This window comes from Macrobrachium rosenbergii, chromosome 54, assembly GCF_040412425.1.
Source record: "Macrobrachium rosenbergii isolate ZJJX-2024 chromosome 54, ASM4041242v1, whole genome shotgun sequence".
Classification (NCBI taxonomy): Eukaryota; Metazoa; Arthropoda; class Malacostraca; order Decapoda; family Palaemonidae; genus Macrobrachium; species Macrobrachium rosenbergii.
In genome coordinates, this window is record NC_089794.1 from 16,395,758 (window position 1) to 16,416,535 (window position 20,778).

General features: G+C 34.1%; 1 protein-coding gene across 50 annotated transcripts in view; it reads left to right on the forward strand.

Annotated features, from left to right (window-relative positions):
- Klc (kinesin light chain) overlaps positions 1-20,778 on the forward strand; it is a 200,636-nt gene that overhangs the window by 165,639 nt on the left and 14,219 nt on the right. For 39 of the 50 annotated variants that reach the window (XM_067097464.1, XM_067097457.1, XM_067097466.1 and 36 more), the window contains one exon: positions 2,405-2,530. The exons of 5 other annotated variants lie outside the window; for them this stretch is intronic. In XM_067097464.1, the coding sequence (XP_066953565.1) occupies positions 2,405-2,530 (126 nt within the window). Of the gene's footprint in view, positions 1-2,404; positions 2,531-11,827; positions 11,898-20,778 lie in introns of all 50 variants that reach the window. 6 more of the 50 variants (XR_010851884.1, XR_010851880.1, XR_010851882.1 and 3 more) reach the window with 1 other exon arrangement.

A 20,778-nucleotide genomic window follows, 5' to 3' on the forward strand; every position in this document is an offset into this window, starting at 1 on the left:
TATTAAACCAAAGCTTTTGATTTGTAAGTTCTCTCTATAGTAAGCTAACTATTACTTATATTTGCCTGATAACTGTTTGTCCTGCTTTAATGGTCATTGTAAAGTATTTTTTCTCTAAACATTCAAGAAAAATGTATCTTGGCAGTATCTTGAGAAGAATTGAGAATGAAATATGATCTAAATCAAAAGTATAACCTGCAAAATGAGAAAATACTGTTGGGTCATTATGGGCTTGTCCAGCATTATACTGTAATGAGATTTGTTTGAAGTTTTCGTAAACTTTTTACTGAAGTATTGAAGTTGTTAATAAATATACTTGAGTTTGTTCTACATTAAAATTAGCACATTTCTTTTAATTTGTACATTTTTTGTAGTAGATCTTTTTGCTTGAAGAACTTGGAGACTACTTTTTACATTTCTTCTACCATTTGTTTTCCCTCTTAAGTTTATTATTCAGAGAGAAGGAGAATTTTACATACATTCTAAGCGATTTGAAGCCTTCACATATGTTGTAATGCATACATATTCTTGAAGACCAGCCATAAAAAAGGCTGCAGCTTCTGTAGATAGGTTTCATATAGTATAAGTCCTATAAATGATGAGGGAGATATAGGAATAAGAGAGGAGAGGATATGGTGTTAATAGTAATTACAAATTAGTATGGAGTTTGATTTGAAATCTGCTTTGGTAAAACTGACTTGATTGCCAGAATTGTAGCATTGCCTACATGTACCAGTACTGTAGCATTCAGACAACTAGGTTGAATCTTGGCCTCGAAGACTGTTTTGCATATGTTCCCAGATACAGCACAGAAGCAGATTTGTTTTTCTAAGCATCTTTTTCATGAGTTGGAGAGATGACAAGTCATCTCTCCTTTGCACATAACTCACTGATGGTTAAAAATGCCGTTGTTGAAGTTTTTGAACGTGCATGACACTTTTCTATTGTGAGATGTCGTTCAGGCAAACCATTTGGTTATTTACTTTACTATAATCTTGCTTTGTCATGTTTGCCAAAGATTTTTATTTTGCATATGTAAAGCGTGCTGGCAGAAATGTACTTGTAAGGTATTATTCACCATGCATATTAATTTTCAAAAGTTTTCAGATACCGTTACAGTAGCTCTAATGTTAACAGGAAGTTTATGTGAAACGTCCACTATTGGACATTGTTTTATTGAAGCATAATCATTTATTTAGATGATCAGATTTAATTATTTCTGGCTACAATGCATAATTATTCATTCTTCCTCTAAACTCCTCCTCCTCTTCTCCCCATACCTAACTTAAAGAAAATATTGAATGAAATAATTTTTGTCATAAATGATAGGACTCTCTTTCTACCCTTCTCCCTTTCATAATATACAAGGTTATAACATGTAACATTGTATTACAAAGCCCTTGAAAAAGACATTGCCCCTACTTGTACTTTTAACCCACATGAGGTACAGGAATGAGATTAGTGAAGTTGATGTGTGTTCATTAATTACGCAATACAGTGATACAGTATTTTTTATTTAAAGGTAACAAGTATTAATGAAGTACTTTTTCTTGACTAGTGTTAGTAGATTGCAAAGTACATCAAGTTAATTGTTAATTTCCCAGAGGAGCAAGGAGGGTCTTTGTGTTCGGCGGTGTTTAGAAATTTGTTTTTGATTTTTAGGGAGAAGTATGTTTCTGAATTACTGTTCTTGCATAGTGAAATCTGTTCATTTCATGAAGGACAGTTAGAGTACACTCATGCCTTTTGAACTTGAGAAGGGCTTTCCACTCATTTAGCGTGGCACTGACAGCTCTTATATTCTGACAACATTGCCTGAGTCAACTTGCTTTGAGTAATGAAGGGATGTGCAGTTGCATAAAGCCTCATTTTATTTTTAGATTCTACTGAACAAGAACTCCTTGCAGCTACCATTTAACTATGCTATAGCTTTCATCTTAATTTCTCAACATTGCACTTGTTTGCTTTATTTTCTAACTTACTTGTTCTTCATCAAACCACCAGGTGAGTTAATGAGTTTTTGAAATGGTCACCGGGACTTCAGACCAGTGGGCGAGAGGCAAAATGCAATGTCCATAGTTGAATAAGCTTTTTTGTCCTTATGTACTTATTGTATAAGTGTGTATAAACATCCCATCAATGACTTGGGCTGTTGAAAATCTGGGTAGTTCCCAAGTGTTTTGATTGAACTCTCGTACATTGATCCTGATACTGTACTAGCCTTAATGCTAAGCTCATTATCTTTAAATCCATGCTATACTTTAGGAATTGGAAAGTAGTAAGTAGTGTACCATCTTGACATTCTACTAGTGTATGTATGTATTAGCATGATCATGTGTAACCAGTGTTCTAATGAGTGTGTGTGTGCGCGCATGCGACTCTATGCGCGCCGCTGGTCCTTCAGGCCGTCAGTCTGGTCAAGGATGGGATAACTCCAGAAGGCAACCGGCGACTATCTGCTTCACGAGACAGACTCCGAAGGGGGTCACGAGAATCGCTCAACTCTGCTGAGTTCGATGCCAACGACGATGTAAGTAAACCCTCTTCCCACTCCCATAGTCACCAAAAACGCACACTGACACGTACGTAATTTTGACATACAGCCGTTTGATAACGACTTGCTCAACTTGTTCTAATGTGCTGTTTCTAACCTGAGAACTTTGCATACATTGATGTTAGTGTTTTACGTAGCTGTGTTAATCTTCATACGCACGTTTTACGTTTTATAAAGTGTCTTCTTTTTCTGTAAGGATTTTTTTTTTTTTTTGTAAGGTAATCCAGAGAGTAAGCTGGGCTTGTTTTGCTTGATGCCAAGCCCTGAAAAGTTTATCCTCTTGGTTCTTCATTGCCCCCTTTATTATCTTTCATTTTCCCTTTCACCTTCCCTCTGATTCTTACCTTCTTTTACTTTTGATTGGTACTCTTGCTACTGGAAGAGTCACAGTGGGTTGTACATGTTTGATATACATGTCTTGATTTTCTTAAGTTACAAATTGTTGAGGTAACTGAAGGTTGACAGGAAAGTGCACTTACTGGAAGGCTTATCCTGTGAACTGAGGAACTGTTTTTAAATACTTTTTTTTATTGACCAGCAATGTTTTTAATTTAGAACAAACTTGTCATTTAGCAAAGCTTTATTTTGATGTGTAATGTAACAAAGTAGATTTTCCCAATCTCTGTACATTAGAATTCATAGGATCTCTCTTCTCTCTATTCTACTCTCTCTCTCTTCTCTCTTTGATATTTGAAAAGTAGTTGTCTGTGATTTGATATTTGAAAAGTAGTTGTCTGTGTTGTTATTGTTCATTAATGTTGTATGTAACTGATATAATGGTAGCTGAAACTGTAGTATCTTCCAGTTTTTATATGGTTTATTTGTTTTTCAAAATCATTGATTTTTACAGTTAATTTTGTGTTACTGTAATAAAAGAACAGGAATTCAAGCTTCAGCTTTAGGCAATCTAGTGAGGATTACACTGGTATTATTCAGGTTAGCTACATTGTAACTGTCACATAAAGCTTCAAATAATCCAGTGAATAGTTGTATTATCATTGGTTTCTATATTCCTTGTAGCATTGTTGTTAGTATTTGGGTTTATAGCTGGATTCATCAGTTTAAAGAAATCGTAGCTTCGAGCATTTCTGCCTTGTTGCTCTCCAGTCATTGTGATTCTCCTCAACTGAATGAGTTTGTCCTCAAATCATCACTTTGTGAACTCATTTCACACTTTCTCTTGTTCTTCTGAGACGTTCCTCTTAAAGCTTTCTTTCCTAGTCATGAAACCAAAGGGAATTGGCACCTTCGCAACACATCTCGTGACAAATAAAAAAAAAAAAAAAGTTACTTTAGAGTGTAGTTTGCTGCATCTTGAACCATGCTTTAATCAGAATGATGCTTAATCTTACTCAGTTTACCATCTTTGTCACCTTGAGCTAAATCAGCATGTTCTCAGATGAAACGTGGATCATGTGTGACCTGTATAGGTGAAAACTAGATATGCTCATGCTAGAATGATGCCGTAGTCCTTCAGGTACTAACGTTGTCCTTTATTTATGTATTTTTGCCTGCTTGCTTGCTACATTTGGACATTTTCCTTCATAAGTGATCTAGTGAGCTATTAGTTCCCAGACATACATTAATAATTCATCAGTTGCTCTGCTGTTGCAAGACCTTTTATTTTTAAAGATACATTGATTCAGTGTGGACATGTTTAGAGGAATAGGGATATGAATACACACTGGGACTCTCAATTTATATTTAAGATGTACAGGTTTGTTGAATGCCAGTTTACTTGTGGGTTCCATTTTAAGGTATGTTTAGCTGTTAGAATTTTGTGTTTGTGTTTTTGTACGGCTATTCTCCACACCAGTGTTTCTGTAATCTGATCAGTAACATCAAGATAGTGTGAAGACAACAGTTTTCTTTTTTTTGGGGGGGGGATCATTGTTACTCATTTCATGTTTGAACCCCTTATAGGGAAAAATTGAAGTTAAAATGTTCATTCTGATGATGATAGTTGAGGAATTTTTGCGATTATGGTCACAGTTGTACTCGACCTGGATGTATGTTAGAACCACATTCATTAACGAAAGCTCAAGGAATACAGTATATTGTACTGTTTTACAGTTAATGACACAACTTATATAAAAGGGTATTAGAGGTATGTAGAGACATATTCAGTTGTTATGTTAAGGCTTCAAAAGGATTGAAAGAAATAGCAGAGACGGAGTTTTTTAAACTCATTGCGTTGCAGTTGGAAAAGTTTCTTGATAGCTTGAATTATTTAATCAAACTCATAGCCTCCTGACGCTAATTAAATACTTAAGCTTTTTAGTGGAGTACTCTCGCTCTGTATTAATTAGCATTTTGATTGGTAGTAGATTTAATATTTGGTAATATCTCTATTCAAATGTGTTCCCTTTTTTATCATTACATAATTGGCACATAGGCTTTATGAAGGATTAGGGTGCAGCAATAAGTGACGTGAGACTACGGGCAAAAAAATGTTATACTGTATTTTACTTGCAAGAATTTATAAGGTGAATCAGGTTTTTATGCTCTGCTGGGCATTCTCAGTGAATGCTTCCAATTTCAATTAGAGAATTATATTGTACTTGATGTACTGTTAAGTATTTGAATTACTTTCCCAACTAGATATGGCTGTTTTTGGCACATGGGAATCAACTTCAAAAAGGCAATGACTCAGTTCTTGAAATAATTGTATTCAGGTAGAATGATGTGTACTGAGGGATGGTAGTTGTATGTAGTTTTGGGGTTTAGTAACTTAGAAGGTGAAGTAGCATCATTGGTAACTAGTAGTATTGAATGCTGGTAATCCTAACTGATATGAGGCTTATAAAATTAGCTGGGGAAATTATTTGTCGTCACAAAGTCTTTATGGCTGGGAAAGTTTAGAAGAGCTGCTTTAAAATCTGAAGTGTTAGTTTTGGCTTTGCGTCCTCCATGCAATCTCGTAAACCTGTGTATGGCAACCATCGTAATGAAAAATGTGTGCTTAATTGACATGCTAGTTCATTTTAAGGTGTCTAGAGGTAAGGAGCACCTTTTTATAATGGGAATGTTGTCACATCGAACAGAAACTGCCTGCATCTAGTCTGGTCATGAGGGTTAGAAGGAACAAATGGGAATTAACCCAAACAGAGAGGGATTATATTAATATTTTTCCGAAGAGAAATGAGTGGAGAATACCAGGGTTAGGCATTTGCGGCAAAGGCTCTTTAGAGCCAGGTACTTTGTGGCTGGTGTTTTGGATGTCTCTGGCTGCATAGAGGAAGTAACAACACCAGGACATTTGAGCTTTGATGTCAAATACACAGTGAAGAGATTGTAACAACAATGCTTTAGCCCATTATTTAATAAATCATTTATCTCATGTCTGATTCTTCTTGAAATGTACTGTATTCTGTTAGTAGAAATTTGAATTTGTTAAGTCCAGTATGAGGAGCTTCTGAGAAGCATATGAATTCTTTATTGTTAGGGAAAGTGGATTGCTTGCTGGCTTGTTTGTCATTTGTCTATGAACAGATTTGAGATGGTGATGTTGATGTGTTTTTAGGGTGTTGTAAATTGCATGGCTCTTTGCTAACATTCATTCAGCAGGATTTTATTTCACAGTTTTTCTTGAGAGAATTTTAGAAGTTAACATTGTCAAAAGGGAATACATAAGGAAAGCTAAATAGAACTTCATACCAAAGTGTGTAATAATATCCAAAAGGGAGTACTAAACACTAAATTGGAACTCCATATCAATGCTTAATAAGGTTAGGTTATGGATTAATCAGAACAGTAAACTGGAGGATTTTATGTTTTGCTCACAAGTGAACATTTTCATAATGAATGCACTAACAGAAATGTGTAAAAGCTGTATATACCTAACAGGAAGAGTTTTAGATACTGTATATATGAATATATGCATGAGTACTGCAATTACAAGTTATCGTGCACAATTTTAAATAGGGTCGTAATCTCACAATATATCAATTGTGTATCCTCACGGGGATTACAGCATTCTTTTTAGCAAGTCTCAGTGTTAAACTGACAGTAGCACAAGAATTACTGGCTGTCTTAAATACTTTGACAAGCCATGACATTGAATGCATATATGTCTGGTAGATAATTCAGTGTGATGACGTACTGTACACTGTTTATGCAGTGTGTAGTAACATAAAGTCACGTTTTGAGTTTTTCCGGGCAGCTTTTAATTGAACTGGTTAAACATCAGTATATAGTGTTGTAAGAATTTGTTAGACCTCATTAGCTACTGTATGTAATTTTTCAGTTAGTATTTAGGCACTTTGAAATTGTGTTAGATTGGAAGTTGCAAATAATGTTTAGAAGAATTTGCCTGTTAATTTATATTTTTGTGGGGATGTAGTTGTAGGTTGTTCAGACACTTCTTCTTACACAAGATTTACTTCTAGTTTGGCTATAGTTTCGACAGTGATAATATTAGGTTGGCTTTGCTGACACTACATCTTATTTTGTTCTGTGTAGAAATTTTAAGTGTGATTCTAAACATAACAATTATGTCAATGTTTTTATACATGCTAAATTTGTTTATGCTGTAAATAGCAACTATAAATTAATGTTTTTCAATTGATTTTTATGGAAACTTTAAAAAAAGTGTTGCAGTGGAAACTAATTTCCTACTGTGATGGCAAGGAATGGCGTAATTAATAAATTGTAGTAGATCTCGGTAGAAATATATTTTATGCACTCGGTTGAAATTCCCTTACCTGCTCATTATCAGGGACAAAACTTGCCAAAGATTTCATATTGTCCTTGTCTTTTTAAAATAAAGTATTTTCTCTTAGTCCCAACTGATGGTATGAAAGGTAACTGTGGTTATCTGTAAATGGAAAAATAAACAAAAATGTTTGTTCCTTTTCAATGTATATAATCCCGTTTTTCAGTCTCATGCCAGTAAAGAAATTGAGGGCAGGAAAATCTACAAGATAAATTAGCATATTTTAAAGTTTTTGTGACACTGAATAGTCCTAAATGTGTGGATAACTAAAGATCACTTATTTCGGTTAAAGAAGCACCACAGCATGTAAAAAAAACTCTTTATGAAAAATAAAGATTCCTCGTTGCGCAGCTTTTCAGGATAAAGTAAATCCTTCCACATAAAGGTTAAAAGAATGCATTATTAATCAAGTAGAGAGCACACCTCATAGCTCTTTAAAGCTGAATATATTTTGTAAGGGAATGCAGGAAGTAGACTGCAAAATGCTGAATTATGTTGTGATGGTAATAGTTGTCAGTCTTTTTCCAAGTGTTTTCAGTTAGATATGCTTCAGTTATTTGACAGTTCAGCCCAGCCTCTTTTGTCAGATTAAGTTTTGTAGTGAATAGCAGTGACAGTTAGTTGTCGAAGTGACCGCAACCACTGTTGAGTAGTAGGAACACTGTAAGGCAGTAGTATCTAAATAAAGATGGCAGATGGAAAGAAGATTTAAAAAAATATTAAGAGCATCCCTTGCTTGTAGAGTATAACTACGTTATACAGTGTAGGAATCAAATTATGCGTGGTTGCATTGGTTAGGTAAAGAAATGGTCAGGTCTGTTGTCTATGTAGTGGATTCATTTTAATTTTGTTTTATTGTACTTGTGTTGTCATGAATGTTGTTAGTGTTGTATCAGTGTCTGTAATGCAACTGAGAATGAGTGTTAAATGCTTGTGAAAATGTGTAAAGCATCATTAATTTTCAAGTAGCTTAAACAACAATAATTAACTTTACTATGAAAAAAGTATCGTCAAACTTATCGAAATGGTTTGAGTTGATGGTTAAATATTTGTAAGCTTAATATTTAAAGCATGAAAGAAAGTACAGTATAAACGAATATTTCAAGAAATAATTTTGAACTATGATTGGTTGATTATGTTGATTTAACAAATGAGATATTGTATTTGTATTTCATTAACAAAAATGTTTGTTAATGAAGCATGCCCTCGTACAGGGAAAATTACCATCTAATTCACTTTCATAAAATTAATAATAAGTAATGGTTGTAGATTGTTTATGAATGCTTGCTATTGTCAGTTCTAAGAAAACATAACAAAAAAGTACTGTAGCACTTGAATCATTGAGGTATAAGACTTTGATAATTAGGCCTTCAGAAATTGAGCTGCCTTGTTAAAGCATTTAATGTATAATTTGCTGTATCTACTGTAGAATATTTATATAAGGTTTATGCCCTTGCAAATCCTGTATTTTTATTTAAGAATTAGGTGAATTTTGTTAGTGACCAGGTATAGACTGGTAAAATAATACCGTACACTTACGTACATCGCACATCCCTTAGGAACGAAATTCCCACTCCTTGTCAGTTTAGTCTGTGCTGCCAAAGTCACAGAAATCGGAGTTTTCTAAATATTTTCCGTTACTCAACAAAAGGTACTGCATTGTGTTCATTTCTCTTGAAGTTTATTGTATTCTAACAGGTCATGATTCTTTATATTCAGTATGTCCATATCAATGAAATCACAGCTAAATTGGCATTGTCATTTTATTATAATATAATTTCTAATTGAGACCGTCAAGTGGCATTCTCTCTTTCTTCCAATGTAAAGGTGGTGCTGTTTGAAATATAACCAGCCAATGTACACTGGTGACTCCCATAAATACAAGTACAGTATATCCATTTTTTTCAAATGCACAGTACAATATGTGTCCTTACACAGTTTTATAAGTATACATTTTGATGTACTGTATTTTGCAAACCACATGAAGTGCATGGTGTGTATACACAGTATTTACACTCTATACCGTACGTAAGAATGGAACTAGTAGATGTTCTAGTCGTGTGTGAATGTGGGAGTAAAAGTTTTGTTTTGATCGTAGCCATAGGAAGGCAGGAACTCCGGTACTGGATTTTTCCTGTAAGGGTTAGGTCTGACCTCCCATCATAAATTTAACTTTTGCAAAATTATGGGCCATTAATTTCTAGGCTACCGTAGGCTAACCTTTAATTAAAGCTCGTACATCTTCACATGATAACAGTGTTCTGAAGTACCCAATAAGTAAACTGAAATTTAACAAAAATATCCTCAACACTGAAGTAAAACATCTTTGCGTAACCACCAGACACCAACATTCACTATTTTACATGACATGAGAGCCTTCGCATTCCTCCTGCCCTCTTTTCATAAAAGCAGTGACATGAGAAGAAAACTACAGCAGAGGCAAACAACCTAAGAAAGCAATGATTATAATTGTACAAACTTATAAAACCCGACCTCTTTCAGAATCATTATACTGTACATTTTTAGCACTAGACAGATAGACAGAAAGACAGGTACGGTAGCTAGATAAAGAGAGACCACGGCAGTAAGATAGAGCACGCTCCTTTCCCAACTTGTGTGTTCATTACGAGAATGATAGAATTAAAATACAATACAAGCAAAGATTACGCCGATATAAATACCGTATCAGGAATGAGTCGAGACAGGGAAAGCAAATATGGTATCCAGGTTGCACCAAAAAGAGTCAAGGAATGGATTCTGGCTAAAAAACAAATGTATCCACAATGTGATTTAACGTTTGTTTGTTTTTTAGTAAGCCATAGTTGGGGTCTTGATTACAGAATGATATTTTTATTTATTTCCTATGTAAGTGTTCTCTTAACTGAGAAATAAATCTTAAGATTTTAATTTGAGTCTCTCTCTCTCTCTCTCTCTCTCTCTCTCTCTCTCTCTCTCTCTCTCTCTCTCTCTCTCTCTCTCTCTCTCTCTCTCTCATGTAATTGGATAACTTTGTGGGGATTGGTAATTCAAATAATAGGTAGACAAAAAGATGAGAAATGAGAATTAGGTAAGCTAATGTACTGCCAAAAGTTTAGAGGACACACATGACTGTTCCTTGTTCATTATCTTTTTTATAATGATTACATTATAAAAGTAGTACATATTAATATACAGAGTAATTGAAGAATTGGAGATAAATATGAACTTATATGGAGTTGAATTATGAACATACACCTTTTGATGTTAAATCTCACACATTCAGTTAAAAAAGTAGTAAAATTAGTTCTCATTTTGCACTGAGTTTTCTTATTTTCAATTTTATTCATGTTGTCGGAACAGTGAAGTAAACTCTCTTTGTATTTTTTTATTGTGAATCTAAGAGGTGTTAGTATTTAATAAAAACATTACCATGTGGGGTTTCCTCCAGAATTTTGAAAAGAAAACTGGAGTTTTGTCTCTGATTTCTTTTAGTAACTTATATTCTCAACATTTGCAAAGAAATTGCAAGTATGATAACTGACAAAACAAAAAATCAATTGTACCAACAACTATTTACCCAATGAATCATGAATGAATGGTTGTTTGAAATGACAATCATAAGAGGAGTAGCATTGCATGAAGTTGGAGTTCGATATAATTGAAACGACAAGCTACCCTTCACGAAACCTTAGCAGATAATATAGGCCCCATTATTCCTCATTTCAAAATTAGGTGAGTTTCTCACATATAACATTACTGTATAACACTTCACATTAGCGTTATGAAATACTATCTACTTACAATAGACACATTCAAAGAAATGATTCCCATTTGTTGCATTAAAACACACCAGTAATTTAGTTCTTTAGATATGTCACCAGTCCCTGATACATAACTGTTGGAACCAGTGTGTGCTTTTGAAGTGCAGTTTGAAAAACTAGTATAGATTTTTTTTTTTTTGCAAAATTGATTTTGTTTAACCTCACATAGCTGTTTGCTTTTGTTGTACTTAAGATTGCAGTTGTATGTTGTTAATTTTCTAATTTCCATATACTTTTCCGTCAGTTAAATGACTTGTCATAAAATGCATGATTGGATATTTTATCATTTATTGGAAATGTTGGAATAGCAAGTGATTTTGATTATGTTAATATTACAATTAATGTCATTTCTTCGGTTGGCAATAAGTGTTGCCACAGTGGCATCACTGGTATTTTTACTTCAGTATGTGCGGATTGGGATGTGGATTAAAGATATCTGTACCAAAACAATTTCTGCATTGTTACACGAGTAATAGTAAATTATTTTATTATTGCAGATTAAGAAAAAAGTTTTTCTTTAAGACTATTGGCAGCGTTGTATTATAAGTAAGCTAATTATGTTTGGATATCAGGTTTTTATCGTGAGAAATTGAGTCCTCAGTTTGTTAGAAGCCAGCCTTTTGAGAGTTTAAAATTGACTCCATATTCTACTTCAGCTACTTAGGTAACAATGTCATGTCCCAATGTGAAAGTGTGGTGGCACAGATACTTGTTCCATTCTCAGAGCGTTGGCTCAGGTTCGTTCTCTTTTTCCCCCAGCCCCCAAACTTCCCTTCCCCATTGGGGTCTGCCTCTTCACAAAGGTCACAAGACGACGCACGACACACCGGTATTAAAAAAATCTTCCACGCTTTCGGCTTTCAGTCCTGAATAAGAAGCACAAGCAGAATGCGCGCAACTCACACCTGTTTTTTGGACTATTTAAGCGATGCTGTCTGGTGGCTGGTTGATTGTAGATTCCCTAAATCTTAACCTTTAGCCTGTTATAGAGGGAGATTTCTATGCTGTGTTGGGGCGCAAGTGTGTAGCACTTTAAGAGGTCTTGACAGTTCCCTCTTTTTTCCCCTCTGTTAATAATTATCCCTCTTGGATCTCATTTTTAGTTTAAAACATTTATTAACAAACTATGCTTGTACATCTGTAAACACAGTAAATCTGAGCTTGTGCTTCACCTGACCCATGGTATATCTCCCTTTTGTTTGTTAGATTTATATTTTCCCCCTCTATCTATGACAAAGGAATGCTTGGATACTAGGTGACCTCAACATCTTGTGCTTAAATTTTCATTCATGAAACATGTGGATGGAAATTTATCTCAAGAAATGAAAGTGTGAAAACAGGCTTGGTCATGCACCTTTCCATTGTGATAATTTGAGGTCATTTGTTAGTATTCACTCTTTCACTTTGTGTAAATATACTGTATATATAGTAGCATGTTGTAGTGAATTTTGTAAATCCCTGAAAGCCTTTGTCCAGTGTGCATTGATTTAGGGTCACCAGTCACCAGGTCTTGCAGTGGTCCAGTTTGTTGTGTTTTGGCAGAAAGATATTTAAAGCAGACTATTTTAGCACAAGTTTAAAGGCTTTGTGAATGTTTCAAAAACAGCCGTGTTCATTTTTATTACAGGAAGTGGTTTTTAAGTTTGAAGGAAACCTACTCTCGTAGCAGTTATTATAATGCTCTTTAGTACATACTAAATGGGTTTGATGAATTTTGAAGTTACATCCGATAGAAAACTAGTCCAGCTATTTATTTTATGTTGGGATGTGATAACTCAGTTTTAAGGAGTAATTTTTTTTCTACGAAGAATCATTTTAATATAGTGACGCTCCTAATTTCTGCCAGTTCACAGTACCGATGCCCTTGTACCTCTCTCATTTTTTCACACTTTGAGTGTGCCTATCGTACTGTTCTGTTTTGTAGCTGTACTGAAGTTTTATTTTTTTTATCATCAAGATATATCATAAGAAGGAAAGCAGATTAAAATAGTTTTGTATACACATGCATTGATGACTAGATTCTTTAGTGTACAAAGGGGCCACTGTGCACTTTTGATGGCATATAATTATCTAAAGGTTTTGAACATATTAACACAACATAATGCAGTACTGTTTGTCTGCATAATATTACAAGTGCAGAGTTTATGCATTTATGTATGTGTATACTTGAAGTTCGATTTTGCACAAATATTTTGTGTTCTGTTGTGTACATGGCCTCATTTTAATGATTATTTAAATTCTACATCAAGTTATGTTGAGATGAGGTGGGGGAGAAGTACACTTTTTTTTTTTTTTTTTTTTTTTAATGCTTGCATGAGAAAGGAAGTCTGCCACAAATCAAGTAGGCTGGGTTACACTTGGCAGATTGTTTGCTTAATGCTGATTTCTGAATAATGCTGCCCAGGCCACTTATTCTTCTCTCCAGTTCTGGTAGACAGCTTTGTATCACTAGCCAAAGATATAATGGGGATTGGTAGACTTTGCTAGAAAGTTTTTATCCACTGTTAATTTTTTAAGTTTTCCTTTATCATAGCACTTTTGTCGCACACATTTTCTGGTTTAGTTCATGAACATTCATGTCAATATTCTGTGGGAAATTCATTGGGTGTAGAGTATTGGATCTGCTATTTCCAAAACTGTTCAAATCTGCAGAGGCATGGGGGTTGATGTATTAGGGAAAGAAATATGTTACCATAGAGCTCAGGTTTAGCTTTGGTATTTTCCATGGAGCTTTGTAGGTTTTTCTGTGATAAAATGTTTATGAAATGTTAGATGTAATTAGTATTATTACAAGCATTACTTATTACATGTAGGCTTCCATTTTGACGAAAATGTATCAGTAGAAATTCTAATAAAAAGAGAGAAAATAATTGTTTGTGCATTATCATGGAGGTCTAAATACAATCATACAAACACTTGCTTCTTGAGCCAGCTGTGGTGTCTTCAGTTTAATCGTGTCCTTGATCGAACATGCACCGTACTTTATATTTACGTCTGAATTTAGTAGTTGACGTTTTCAATATTACTAGCTTCGCTCACGTTTCCCATATCCATGGTTGTTAGGACTGCCTCCAGTTAGCATTCATTTAGGGAATCACCAGCTCTTTGCTTCTGCCATTATACAGTATATCCTGTTTTAGATTTTTCTTGAGGTGCGCCTGAAAGGGTAGTTTTTCAAAATTTGCATAAACAGCTGAGCATTGAATATTTCGTTTCATTGCAAAGCTTTAAAAGCCATGATTTTGCACATAAGTTCAACTAAGTAAAGCAGTTATTAATTTGAAGACAGCATGTGGTAAAATGAAGTTGGGTAATTTATTTTTATCACATTTAGATTTTTTTTTTTACCAGCATTTTGCCATTTTTCATGTTGATAGGTAGTGGAAAGTGTTTCATTACAAATTATCTCATGGTCCAACCTTTGGCAACTTTAATTCATCCATCCTTTGGAGTAAAGTGAGTTAGACTGCTCCTTTTTGAAGGGTTTTGTTCAGCAGAAATGCTTATAGATAACTCTTCATCTTGAGAAGTTACGTATATTGCCTGTGATTCAATATGTTTAGTTCAAACTGTAGGAGGCCTTATCATGGTATGGTGTTTGTGTTAGGTGGTGTGAAAGGCTGTCAAAAAGAAAATGTAATTGGAAAGAGGTGGTTTGTTTGCCTGTGGACTAAATTGCAGTGGGATGAAAGTTGGACTACAGTTTAGACGGTACTATTGTAGACGATAACTGTAAGATAAGTTTCAAACTGGGTCATTTATGAAGGATAAAATCAACACATAAGGAAAGACTTTTGAAATAAAGTAGAGAGGGGTAAGCATTTTATATTAAACACAAGGTAGTAATCAGCTAAGAAGCTTTTATATTACTGAAATATAAAAAGTCTAGTTAGTATACTTTGGATATATAGTGCTAAATTATCATTTGATGAAGAACATTTTATTTTTCAATATGTAAGGGAACCTGTAGCTGGCTCAAGTTGGCAAAAACACAAAAAGTTGAAAGTTTGAGAATGTTGTTTTCACTTTTTTGACAATTACTGTGATGATAATAAATATCTAGACTTACATTCAAAGGTATGGAGATGAGAAGAGTCTGATAATTGTTTAGTCATGATAGAACCAAATCTGGTTCTATTGTAAAAACTGTTTATTTTAATTGACATAAATAGACATTCTCTCTCTCTCTCTCTCTCTCTCTCTCTCTCTCTCTCTCTCTCTCTCTCTCTCTCTCTCTCTCTCTCTCTCTCTCTCTCTCCACACCTTTTCTTAGGTAATGAGGCATTTTATCCTGAGATGTGCTTTTATTTTTTGTCATTATTGGTTAAACATTTAGCATTTTCTGGGGTGGTAAAATTTTACATAGTATAGTGGTAGTACAAAATTGTAAGCTGACGTATGTGGAGATTATTTATGGTCTGAACCCTGTACTTTTTTTTTTTTTTTTACTTCCTTGCACCTCTTCCCTGAGCAAGCAGCAATGTGGAGCACAACCATTTGAAGATTGTATAACTTATTTCTCTATGGAACATCCCTCTGTATCATACACTAGCGTACAGTACATAACGTATATATATATTAGTTATATTTATCTATTTTTCATTAGTTCTGTGAGCTGTTGTGCATCAACTTTACGAAGTATAGTATGAAAATGGAGCTTTCTTTATTTTTATTGATAGGCTGGTATTATTTTCTTTTAGTTTACATGTCATGCATCTGAGCTTTTTGAGTTTTCCATATGTTGTATTGTATATTACATTGGAGAAGGGCCATGTATGTTATTTTGTATTTATGCCTTATATGCACAGCCTTGATTTAATTTTGGCCAGGTTCAATGTGATATTCCTCTCGGTACTTAATTCGTAACTTCATTTTGTATGGCTGGTGATTTTAAACATGGCTTTCATAGTCAGTGTTTTTCATCTCTTCTTGATGACACGGCCATAGAATATAGCAATTTAGGATAATTTTGTATCGACTATGGCTTATTGCAATTTTCAGTTGGTATCAGTTGTTCCTGCCTCTATTACCCTTATGTTAAGGGCTTTTACTGGCTTTGATCTTTGGTCAAGTGTGTCAGGAGTGAGACGGAGATCTCTGATTGGAAAGCCACATTTGAGAGGAAACAGATTGTTTTGATAAGTTTTTTTTTAAGTTTCAATTTGAGGCATGTTGTCCCATGGTGCTGGGATACTTAATGTTTGATGTATGTCATTTTTTTACACCAGCATAATGTTTCCTCACATCAACGAAAGAGTAAGAAAGAAATGGCGCTTCTTTTGTTTTATCACAGGCTTTAATGATTTTTTATGTTTTGAATGTGCTCATTTTTTAACATGCCGACCAAAATTTCAATAATTAGTGTTACTGGTGTACTTTTTTTATCATAAATAAATCATGTGAGCTAGATGTTTTGTTTGCTTTTATACCTTATGTGTAATATTGTTTTTTTATGTTTGGCTTCTTTTTATGTTGGAATGTTGTTTTGTGATGAACAGTTTGCTTTTGCCTTGTTGTTTTGTAAGTAAGTAGCAAAACTGTTTTTGCATTGTATTGCACTTGCATGTTAGAAATCACCTATGTTATTTTGCTGCACACCAAATGTTCATTGATTTTTGACTTGTACGAAAATCTGTATTGTCAGTTAGCACCCTGTAATTTGCACTTCCATGCATGGTGTGCTGTTATGATCAGTAGTGTTTGGTAGTGAATTTTGACTGGTTGGTGTGGTTTAACTGTCTTTTAATAGTGGTGTTTAGTGGAAGACAGAGCAATATTTATTTTTGTTGTACATTCAAATGCAGTAATATTCAAGTTGTCATGGTTTTCCCTTAATACAGTCATGTCTTGATGTCATTTGGAATTGGGTGAAATTAATATGCAGTCAGACGACAGACATACCTGAACTGTTTATAGTGATGATAGACAATTTTCCTGTGGTAATGGGACAGAGCCATCTTACAGTGCCTGTTTTATCTAACAACTTGGATGGTTATTAAAAAAGATTTTAGGCTGATGAAGAGGTAGCTTGCACCTTTCTTGCACTCAATGGAGGGTCAGCAGTCTTCATATAGAATGACCAGAAAAAATTCTAAACGTATCTAAACAAGGAACTTAATACACATATGGGTTAATTATTCAGATTTGATTTTTAGTAAATGGTCTCATTTTTCCCCTTCAAAAGTATTTTTTTTAATTAGCTAAGTGTCATGTTCATGCACATTAGTACAAAATATTTTTTAGTAGTGTGAACGTAATGCGTAGCAGTCATTAAGGCTGCTCATTAAATCAGATGCTTCTTGAATTTTATCCATATCTATGAGTAGTGTCTGAATAGTATTGAACAGACAGCTATTCCAGGTCAGGTAAGGCTAGACAAATCAGCAGTAGGTTAAAAATTTTGGTTACAGAATTTATGGAAGATTGGTATCCCTACCTTGGGTCTAAATTTACTAAGGGAAACTTAGATGATGACAAAACTGGAAATTGGAGAAAAAGGCAAAATGAATGAATATCATGATGATAAATTAAATGCAAAACCTGAATTCATTTAGAACAGCACTAAGGAAAGAATTACCATTTCGTATTGCTGTATTAAATTCAACCCAGTAATGTATGTGGGATTTGATTATGCACCAGCCAGTTATATACAAGTACAGTGGACCTGAAAACTAAGCGCTACAGCAGGTACTACATTTGGTTTTACAAAGTATGACCAGCTGTAATGGTTGTAATCCTCAAAGCAACAGCTGATAGTCTTTTAGAAGATGCAGTGGAGAGTTACGCGTGATAGGAGAGTAAATTGTCTAGCATATATATATGGTTATGCAAAAGGGGGAAAAGTTTTAATTAGGCATTTTTAGTTTGTAATGATGTCTTGTTTCTTTTCAAAGTGTGGTAGATATTTTCCATCCTGTCGAAAGCAAGATGAAGAAAAATAGGTTATATTTTTGTAAATCCTTGGCTAAATAAGGAAGAAAAATAAGGGCAGTTTGGAAAATAGACTTGAGATCATAACTTTCAAATTTTACCCGTAGACAAAGTTATCCTGTATAGTACACATTGGAAGGACTTACTTAACAGGTTTGGAATGCTAATGAACACCATCCATGGTCACAGAAAATCAGTGGAAACAACACTTTGGACAGGAATACATAAATCCCTTTTAGAGTTAAAAGATGATACTTGAAGGGAGGATCTATCTTTGAAATTGATGGAAAAGAGGAATCTGGCATTCACTTGGATTATGTTAGGAAATACCTTCACTTTAGGTTGTTTCAAGCCCTAAACATTTTCAGATGTTTTAGAATATTTCAGAGTTGCAAATGTCAGACTGATTGATTAAAAGATATTTTTTTAGCATGAAAGAAATTAAGCATTAGTATTACATAATCTAGATGTAATTGGATGTAGGTGTCAAGAGTAGTCTTTTTTTAAAACTAACAAAAATATTAATCTGAGGTAAAATAATTTTTCAGATTGCTCACTTTGGTGACATTATTTTCTTCCTAAAGTCTTAACTCGGGAGTTTTCCCAAATTTATTTTCTATAGTTCTTTAAAATGTATCTATCAAGTGGCTGCTGTCACTTCCTTCTGGTGAACCCTTCATTTCTGCCATTGTTCCCATGTTTTTTTTTGGCATGGGAGAAGTTGGAGTTCATATTGGCCTTTGCACTAAAATAAGAATTAAAAAGTTATTCCTTTCTATTGAATGGATTATCCTTATTTCAAGGTTGTGATTTTTTCTATAGGTGTTAATTCTCATTTCTGATTGTCTTTCGTGGCTTGTGAAAGAGACTGTAAAATACATTTCATGTGGACAAGGTACTGAGTAAGCTCCATTTTAGTATAAAAGCCACAGCACCTCATTTCATGGCCAGGTGAAACACCTTTTTCATTTCTCGTTACTTTTCATGCTTATAAAGTACTTAATGCCGCTAAATTGACCTATCTTTTGGTTTCAGTAAAATTTAGTAGTTTTGGAAGATAGTGGTGTGAACTTTACATTCGTCCTCAGTTATAAGGTCAGAGGTATTAGGAGGGAAAACTTCAGATTGCAATAACTCCTTTCTTGTTGTGAGCATTGACTTTTGCGATAAGGCTGCTCACTAGTTTGATGAACCACTGTAAATATCATCCTCAGTGTTCACAATGAAGTTATTTTGCATCCAAATTCTAGTCTACTCGAGTAGACTAGGTTGCTTTAAATAGTAGGATTTAAAAGCATCTTCCAGACTTTTAACCTCCATTTTGAGTTAGGTAAATAATACTGTCTCAGTCAATTGGTTCTTTTTTTGGCATATGTTTGTGCAAGTTATATTTTGCCTTATGTGTTGATGGGGTTTAGTGAATCATACTGTGCTTTATGTGATGTGGTAGAGGTTTCCTTGTAAACATTTTTATTCTGCATTTGATCTGTTATTATTGTCTATGGTTGTATTTGTCAGAACCAAATCTAATTTAGTATTTCCACCAAGGAACATTAATCTATTACCTGATAGATTAGGTAGGTTTTAGTATTTCTTACTTGATTTACTCATATTTATATTCTAAGTTGCTATTTTTTCTTTCCATCCTACTTGTACTTCTGTATATAAATATATTAACCCTTAAAAATGTGCTGTATATTTTCTATAATTTTTTGTCTTCAAACGTTGGATGACTGTTGTAGGGGATCTTTGAATCCCAGTTAAACCACATATTTTAAAAGTTTAAGGCAATCCTTTGCTTTAAAAGCTGTAAGGTGGGGGTTCAAATACTTTTCAAAAAGCTTGATTTTCAATCAGGATAATGGATATAATTAAGTATAGAAGTGTATTGATTGCCATTCAATTTTTACATTTTTGCAAAGAAACTGAGATGCATAATCTTTCTTTTAAGTGAAAGGACCACAAGAACTTTGGTTGCAAGTTGAATCACTGCCAGTTCTTCCCTTCCAATGAGTGCACTTTCCTTGTTTCCCCTTATTACTTAACCTTTACTCTGATAAGGTGGTGGACTTGGAATGAAAAATGTTTTTGCCAGTCTTTTCTTGAACTCTCCAAGTACGAGGGTCTCCAGCTGTTGATTTCCACTTAACTGCATTTTGTCATTTTATTATAATGTTAATTTTTCTGTATTTTTTGCAGATTTCTATTTTATTTTTCTTGTTTAATTTCTTCGGTGCTGTTTTCAGGAAACACACAAATAACATTGGCATTATGACAATAAAAATATAACTGCATGCTTTCCAGGCCGTCATCATTGTTTTTATTATTTTTGTTCCTATTACTGTGCTACTTCAATTACCTACTAACAGTTAACTTGGGCAGTAAATGTAAATGCTTTTGTTACTTGTAGAAAGTATTACAGGCCAGTTTCATTTCATTTCTTCCATCAGTCCCCTCTTGCAGAATGTCTTGTATGTAAGTTAAACCATTGGCATAAATAACTGAATTCAACAAAGTGTTCATCCTGTTTGGAATTTCTTACTCAGTCCATCTGTCTTTGGTCCTACATACCCCACAACCAACATAGATTCTTAATTGATGAGAAAGGTTGAATGGATTCACAGTGGACATTTACAGCAAGCACTTGACAGTTATAAAGAGAACTGTCATAATAAACTGTGTAATCCTCTTGTGAAGGGTATACATGTATTGATGCTTCATATGTGGTGGTCTTGATAAAAAATGCTATTCTCTCTTTGAGAGGTGTCATAAAACCCCCT